The 8549-nt window shown below is 48.1% G+C and overlaps 1 protein-coding gene across 2 annotated transcripts in view; it reads left to right on the top strand.

Moving 5' to 3' along the window:
- Nucleotides 1-7589, top strand: part of IKBKG (inhibitor of nuclear factor kappa B kinase regulatory subunit gamma) — a 37181-nt gene extending 29592 nt beyond the window's left edge. Inside the window, exon 11 of one of the 2 annotated variants that reach the window (XR_013412876.1) lies at nucleotides 4611-5265. Coding sequence is in view for 1 of the 2 variants with exons in the window: in XM_077988951.1 (XP_077845077.1) it covers nucleotides 4611-4636 (26 nt within the window). In the remaining variant the exon portion in view is untranslated. Of the gene's footprint in view, nucleotides 1-4610 lie in introns of both variants that reach the window. The other variant, XM_077988951.1, reaches the window with a different exon arrangement.
- Nucleotides 7590-8549: the final 960 nt, after the last annotated feature.

Consider the following 8549-nt stretch of genomic DNA (forward strand, 5'->3'; position numbering starts at 1 on the left):
CTCCAGCTCAGTCAGGCACCATCCCCCGGAACAGCGGTCCCCAACCTTTTTGGCACCGGGGACTGGTTTTGTGGAAGACAAATTTTCCACAGACAGGGGTGGGGTGACGGTTCAGGGATGAAACTGTTCCACTTCAGATCATCAGGCATTAGTTAGATGCTCATAAGGAGCACACAACCTAGATCCCTCATACACGCAGTTCACAATAGGGTTTGCGCTCCTGTGAGAATCTAAGGCTGCCGCTGATCTGACAGGAGGCAGAGCTCAGGCGGTCACGGGAGCAATGGGGAGCGGCTGTACATACAGATGAAGCTTCACTCGTGTGCCCGCCACTTGCCTCCTGCTCTGCAGCCCAGTTCTTAACAGGCCACAGACCCGCATCGGTCCCCGGCCGGGGGGTTGGGGACCTCTGCCCTAGAACGACGCTCAGCACAGCCAGACTCGGTACACATTTCTTGGTGGCCTGAGCTTGTCTTGAAGCTCCATCAGGATTTCTCGGTCAATATTTTTGTAGACCCTACCCTGTCACCGTAAGTGGTGCTTGGTAGAAATGACTGTATTAATGTGATAGAGATAACACGGAAAACCCATGGTAGAGAGCATGGCGACTAACTTGGGGGGACTTCTTTTTGCCTTTTTTTTTTTTCATTTTTGCAGAGATGCAGATATTGTCATATTGCTGGGGCTGGTCTCAAACTCCTGGGTTCAAGCAATCCTCCCGCCTGTGCTTCCCTAAGTGTTGGGATTACAGGCCTGAGCCACTGTGCCCTGCATGGGGGGACTTCTTATAAGCATTTTTATTTATTTATTTGGAATTCGGATGCATAGATCACGTTGACCTGATAATGTATGCGCAAGAGCACAGACTCTGGGGTCTTATGGACAAGCCCCACTCTGCCTCTTGCTTAATCTCTCTGAACCTTAGTTTCCTCATCTGTAAAAAGGGCAGAAATGCCATCCGTGTGCAGCAGAGTACTGATGAAAGGATGGATGCAATGCTCTTACAGCAGTGCCCGACCCAAGGCACAAGGAAAAACCACGAAAGCAATTCCAGTTTACACCACGCCCCAAATTGGATTTTCCATTCGACTATAATTCCTCCCAATAAGGGCTCAAAACGTTGTCTCAGGGAAGTCGATTGGTGGTTGGTTGCCCACGGCTGGAGGAGTTGGGGGAAAATGGGGAGCGACTGCTAATAGAGACAGGGTTTCCTTTTGGGATGTAGAGAATGTCCTGAAGCTGGTCATGCTGATGGTTGCACGTATCTATTAATATACTAAAAGCCATCCAATTGTACACTTTAGACATGTGAATTGTGTAGCGTGTGAATTAAACCTCAAGTTGTTATTTTAAAAATGCTGTCTAGGACACCTGTGCGCCTCCTGTAAGCTCCCATGAAAATGCAAATGAAGCCGGGCACGGTGGCTCACGTCTGTAATCCCAGCACTTTGGGAGGCCAAGGCGGGCGGATCACAAGGTCAGGAGATCGAGACCACGGTGAAACCCCGTCTCTACTAAAAATACAAAAAATTAGCCGGGCGCGGTGGCGGGCGCCTGTAGTCCCAGCTACTCAGGAGGCTGAGGCAGGAGAATGGCGTGAACCCGGGAGGCGGAGCTTGCAGTGAGCCGAGATCGCGCCACTGCACTCCAGCCTGGGCGACAGAGCGAGACTCCGTCTCAAAAAAAAAAAAAAAAGAAAATGCAAATGAAGACACAGAAGAAGATCAACATTGAACATTTACACCATCACCTAAAGCTATGTTTGACAGGTGACCTTTTTTTCCTTCCTTCCTTCCTTTCTTCCTTCTTTCCCTCTTCCTTATTCCTTTCTTCCTTCCTCCCTCCCTTCCTTCCTTCTCTCCTTCCTTTTTTCCTTATTCCTTCCTTCCTTCCTTCCCTCTCCTCCCTCCCTCCCTCCTTCCTTCCTTCCTTACGTTTTTAACAGTAGAGACAGGGTCTCACTGTGTTGCCCAGGCTGGACTTGAACTGCTGGAATCAAGTGATCCTCCCACCTTGGCCTCCCCAAATGCTGGGATTACAGGCTTGAGAACTGGCAGGGAGAATGGGCGACTGACTTTGTCTCGTGAAGCAGAGTGACCCTACTCTGTCCTTTCCTCAGAGACTCAGGGTTGGTACCAACCAGGAAACTAGCAGCTGCTCTTGTACTGGGCCCAGGTTGCTTTCTCTATAGTCATTGAGAGGCAAACCCTCAAACAGAGAGTGTGTCAGCAGGGGGCAGGCAGCTGATGGATGTCATTGTACCCTTGGGGGAAGAGAACTCAGCAGGCAAAGGAAGTGGGGAGATCCAGGGATTCCATCGGTCGCGGTCGCGTTGGTTCTGAGTTTCGCAGGCCTGAGGGGAAGGGGTGGGATTTTCTTTCTGAGTCTAGGAGAGCCAAAGTCGATAAATGTGTGCTATAGCTGGAAATAAGTCTTCTCCCGCACCTAGTGGGCGGTGGCCAGGGTGGTCTGTCTGTCCATCCCCAAAAGCATTGCAAGACCTGCCATCCGTTTCTGGTGATGCTGGCTGGTATTATTGAGACTGATATTTCTGCTGAAAATAACTGCAAATGAAACAGTTTGAGACTGTTCAAAACAACTGAGAACCAGCAAGCGAGCAAAACCTGAGAGGAAGTGGGAATCCAAGAAGAAGTACGCCACTGAAGCTGCTTATTTCCCGAGGACGCTGGGTGACCTGGGCAAACTTGGGTTTTGGTTCTGGAGGCCGTCCAGGCAAGGGAGGCAGCAGGCAAGGACCAAAGCCTTTGTGAAGTGTGGAGAGTTGAAGAGCAGCCCTCACTGCATTAAGGAAACCCCACCCCAGCTCTGCAGACTGCGGGGAAGCAGGAGATGAAAGGAAAGGGAAAACACCCATCTGCAAAGTTGTGGCCAAGGGCCAGGTTCTGTGCAGACTCGCAGTCTAGGTTTTCCTGGTGGGGCCATTCAGTGGCCCTGAAGTCCTAAATTTGGTCTGAGGTGGTCCTGGGCCGACAGTACCCATATTAGTTTCCTAGGGCTGCCATAAGAAACGGTCACAAACTGGGGGGCCAAAAACAACAGAAATGGATTCTCCCGTGGTTCTGGAAGCTACAAGTCTGGAATCCAGCTGTCAGCAGGCTTGGTTCCTACCGGAGGCTTTGTGGGAGAATCTGTTCCATGCCTCTCTCGTAGCTCCGGGTGGTTTCCGGCAATCCTTGGCACTCTCTGTCTTGTAGAGGCACCGCTCCAATCTCTTTGCCTCCTTCTTCGTGGGGTCATCTTCCCAGTGTGTCTACCTCTCTCTCCTATGAGGACACTAGTCATATTTGATTAGCGCCCACCCCAATCTAGTATGACCTTAACTTGATTACATCTGCAAAGACCCTATTTCCAAATCGGGTCACATTCCCAGGCACCCAGGTGTTAGGACTTGAACATCCCTTTTTGGGGGACACAGTTCAACCCACAATGGTTATCCCAATGGATGTGCGGACTTGTGGGAGCCTAGGGTTGAGATGCAGTTCCATAAAAGTTCCTGAACGAGAGCGTGTCCTTTGCAGGAGCATGGATGGAGCTGGAGGCCATTATCCTTAGCAAACTAACGCAGGAACAGAAAACCAAATCCCACATGTTCTCACTTATAAGTGGGAGCTAAATGATGAGAACACACGGACACATAGAGGGGAATGAAGCACACTGGGGCCTTTTGCAGGGCAGAGGTTGGGAGGAGGGAGAGTATGAGGAAAAATGGCTCATGGTTACTAGGCTTAATACCTGGGTGATGAAATAATCTGTGCAACAAACCCCCATGACACACGCTTATCCGTATAACAAACCTGCACATGTACCCCTGAGCTCTTAAAATAAAAAGAGCGATATATTAATATAAGAACTTCAGGAGCACTGGGGAAAGAAGTTCTTAATGATAATGAGCAGTGCACATAAAAACTAAGCACACCCGGGGCAGGAAAGAGACCATGAGACTAAGAGTTCAGATGCTGGAGGCTGGGTGCAGCGGCTCACACCTGTAATCCCAGCACTTTGGGAGGCCGAGGTGGGCAGATCACAAGGTCAGGAGATCTAGACCAGCCTGGCCAATATGGTGAAACCCCGTCTCTACTAAAAATACAAAAATTAGCCAGGCGTGGTGGTGGGCGCCTGTACTCCCAGCTACTCAGGAGGCTGAGGCAGGAGAATCACTTGAACTCGGGAGGTGGAGCTTGCAGTGAGCCGAGATGGCGCCACCGCACTCCAGCCTGGGCGACAGAGTGAGACTCAAAACAGATGCTGGAGCCACCACACAGATGACAGAACAACTGAACTTTAATAAATAAATAAATAAATAATAAAAATAAACCCTTGAGAATATCTGCAGGGAATAGGGAATATATATATATTCAAAAAGTAACAGCTGTCTAACTTCGTATTTGTTCGTTTATTTATTTATTTGAGACAGGGTCTCACTCTGTCACCCAGGCTGGAGGGTAGTGGCACAATCACAGCTCATTGCAGCTTTGACCTCCCGGGCTCAAGCAATCCTCCCGCCTCAGCCTGTCGAGTAGCTGGGATTACAGGCGCGTACCATCACGCCCGGCTAATTTATTTTTATTTTTATTTTTATTTTTTTGCAGAGATGGGGTTTCGCTATGTTGTCTAGGCTGCTCTCGAACTCCTGGGCTCAAGCCATCCTCCCACCTTGGCCTGCCAAAGTGCTGGGATTACAGGCGTGATGAACTCAGTTTATTTTTCTCTTTCTAAAAACTACCTACTTGCTTTCTCTGTGCCCGGAAAAGCCTTCAAAGCAATGCTAATGCGTCGTAGCTGGCACCAAGACTGTGGACTGAAGTGCTCCTGCTGAAGGTAAATTTGAGACATGACCACAGCGTTTGTCAAGAGGACACTGCTGCCAACCAGTTTGAGTTGCCATTGGCTACGAATGGAGCATCAGAAGGAACAATGGCCCTTCCTGCCGGCTGCTCTGCCGGTCTTCCTTCCCGCCTCTCTTCCTCGATCCTGTCCTTCTCCCCATCTTCTTCCAAAAGCCCCTGGGATTGGGGGCCCACTCAAGGCAAGTGTGGAGGGCGGCTGGGGACCAGTGTGAAGCATGATCCTCCACTGAGCGCAGCAGTGTCCTGCACAAGGAAGTTTTGTGGAGTAAGGAAGGGAGTCGGCGAGGGTGACAGTGTCCTGGGGAGGGGTCAGGGGTCCAAGAGAGGAACGTGTGCCAAGTTGGGTGGTGACCTGATGGGCTCAGATGATTGATTGGCTTTGCAGTAAATATATGAATTATGTAGGGACCTGGCTTTCTCACCATTTGGAAAAGGAGTTGCAGATATGAAAAGGGAGAAGGCTTGAATGTGGGTTCGATTTGGAGTTGTTGGTGTGAACTCATTGATCTAGTCTGAATGTTTGTCCCCACCCAAATCTCATGTTAACTTGTAATCCCCAGGGCTGGAGGTGGGGCCTGGTAGGGGGTGTTTGGGTCACGGGGGTGGATCCCTCAGGAATGGCTTAGTGCCGTCTTCGTGATAGTGAGTTCTCGAGAGATCTTGTCATTTTAAAGTGGGTGGCATTCCCCCCTTCCCCCCACACACATTCTCATTCTCTCTCTCTCTCTCCCTCACTCGCTCCTGCTTTCGCCATGAGATACACAAGCTCTCGCTTTGCCTCCCACCACAAGTAGAAGCTTCCCGAGGCCTCTCTAGAAGCCGGGCAGATGCCAGCACTATGCTTCCTGCAGAGCCTGCAGAACCAAGAGCCCAGTAAATCTCTTTTCTGTATAAATTACCCAGTCTCAGGTATTTCTTTATAGCGGCACAAGAGTGGCCTAATACACTTATGGCTTTCAATGTACAGATAGGTATAGAAATAAACATAGCTGTAATGTAGGGCTGTGCGTATGCATATGTCTCAGCTCCATCACTTAGAAGGCCTGGGACCATCTCAATAGCAGTGAGTCGACTTAGCGCCTGGGTCTCGATTTCTAAACAACAGTCTTGATTAAAAAGAACAGAGCTCATTAGAGAAATGACTGATTCCAGGGCCAGGGCAGAGAAAGTCCAAGATTAACTGGATCATCTTGTTGTCCCAGAAAAATAAGGAAGTGCTTAAAGAACAACGGAGACACATTTAGCTGGACTAAGACAGAGAGAGAGAGGACTAACATCAGAAACGAAAGTAGGCACGTTACTACTGACCTTGCAGAAATAAAAGTATGCATGAGAGCACGGAAACATATGACTTCCTTTAACTTCATTCTCCTCCTTTACTTCTGAGTTGGTCAAGAATTAGAAGCAAGAGTTTGGGAACACTTTGCTAAAAGGGTTTCTATTCACTGCTGCAGATATAGCTAAGCTATACATATATAGATATAGATGATAGAGATAGATAGAGATGATAGATAGATAGATAGATAGATAGATAGATAGATAGATAGATAGAGACAGACAGACAGAAGACTGGGTCTCACTTTGTCACCCAAGCTGGAGTGCAGTGGCGTGAACATGGCTTACCGCAGACTTGACTTCCTGGGCTCAATGCCATCTTCCCGCCTCAGCCTCCAGAGTAGCTGGAACCACAGGCGTGCGCCACCACGCCTGGCAAATTTTACAATTTTTTGTAGAGAGTAGGTACAGCCATGTTGCCCCGGCTGCTCTCGAACTCTTGAGCTCAAGCAATCTGCCCAGCTCAGCCTCCCAAATTGTTGGGATTACAGGCGTAAGCCACCATGCCCGGCCAATTGCAGCAATAATATTCTTTTGCAAAAAATTTGTTCACTGTTGGTACCGAAGAGCTGTTGAACATCCTATTACTGGACAGGAAGCATTTGTCATGGTACAGGCCAGGGTTTTCTGCCCCAATCAGGGTCTGATGTTAGGAGGTACGTGGAGAGATGGGTAACCCTAACAGTGTCACCGTTTTCTTACTTTCCCCCAACAACTCATCTCATTTATTCATGTTTGTGTTTTGCAGACAATCGGAAATAACACGTCACAGTTACAAGTGCCATTACATATAGTGGTAGTTTTTCTGATCCTAGACAAAGACCACTTGAGTTTATTACAACCCCTATCAGCCATGGTACTTTGGGACAGTCACTCAGCCTCTCTTAGGTTTAGTTTCCACGTCTATGAATAGGATGACAATCATATTCTGCATGCTTGCTCTGAGGATGGAAAAGACCATTTCCCTTTTTTTAGAGTCAGGGTCTCGCTCTGTCGCCCAGGCTGGTGGGAGTGCAGTAGTGCGATCACGGCTCACTGGAGCCTCGACCTCCTGGACTCAAGTGTTCCTCCCACCTCAGCCTCCCGAGTAGCTGGGACCACAGGCATGAGCCACCGTGTCTGGCGGAAAAGACAGTTTTTATAATGACTTTTATCTCTTTTATTTCTTGACAAAACCATGTTTTTGTTCACTACTTCAAGGTGAATGATGTCCTTCCGGTTCCAAATCTAGTGTCTGATTTGAGTGCTAGCTAGCCACTGGATAGATGCTGGAGGAAAAACAACTGCTCTCTGATTTGATTTTATGCTTAAGCAGATTTTCTGGAAGCTTGCACACCTGTTATCTTTGAAAAAATAAATCGGTTATTGGTTAATTTTTTCCCCAAACAGTGATACAATGAGTTATGATTATAACATGACATACGTGTACCTCAAAATCATTGTGTAGTACAAATCACAAAACTTACAGGAAAAATGGGGTTGGGGCACAATACTCAAAACCTTTGTCAGTGACACATAAAAAAAGAAGATGGGAACCTAGTAACAATGGTAGCACAGTTCTATGCATGTTAAATGGCTAAAAAATACTTAAGTGCTGCAGCAAGTATGGCACCTCACCTTGAATAAGACCTGAAGTTTGCTTGTGGAAATGGCGGTGGAAGGGTTGCAGGCCATGAATTGGTGAAAGGAGGGTGTTCTGAAATTGGACAGAAAGTTGTAACACCAGATGCGGACTAGTGTGGCTTATACTACGTGTGCTGAGCCGAGGGAGTGGAGTAAGGTGGGAATCCCCTGGGAATTTAAGTAAACACTGATCCAAATGTTTGTTTAAAACCAATTCTCTTGTATTCATTACGTTGGCATTTAGGAATGAAGTGATGTTTCCAGGACCTATGTTGATTGAAAGACCAAAGATTTTGTACCTGTTGAGTCTACGTCTTTACAGTACAGTAAATTTGTAAACTCAGAAGAGTTTAAAGATTCAGTCAACAATTGGGTATTTAGCAAGGCACTCTGGGAAACAGAAAAACTATAAGACAGTCTCTGCCTCGGGGCGACCAACTACTTTTTAAAAATTTAACTGGAGTGTATATGAAAGAGGAAATGGAGGCGGCCTGGTGCAGTGTGGCTCACGCCTGTAATCCCCACACTTTGGGAAGCCGAGGTGGGAGGACCGCTTGTGTCCAGGAGTTTGAGACTAGCCTGGGCAACATAGTCAGATGCCATCTCTACAAACCATTTTAAAAAATGAGTCAGGCGTGGAGGTGCGCACCTATAGTCCCAGCTACTTGGGAGGCTGAGGTGGAAAGATGGGTTGAGCACGGGAAGTCAAGGCTGCAGTGAGCC

Source organism: Macaca mulatta, chromosome X, assembly GCF_049350105.2.
Source record: "Macaca mulatta isolate MMU2019108-1 chromosome X, T2T-MMU8v2.0, whole genome shotgun sequence".
Classification (NCBI taxonomy): domain Eukaryota; kingdom Metazoa; phylum Chordata; class Mammalia; order Primates; family Cercopithecidae; genus Macaca; species Macaca mulatta.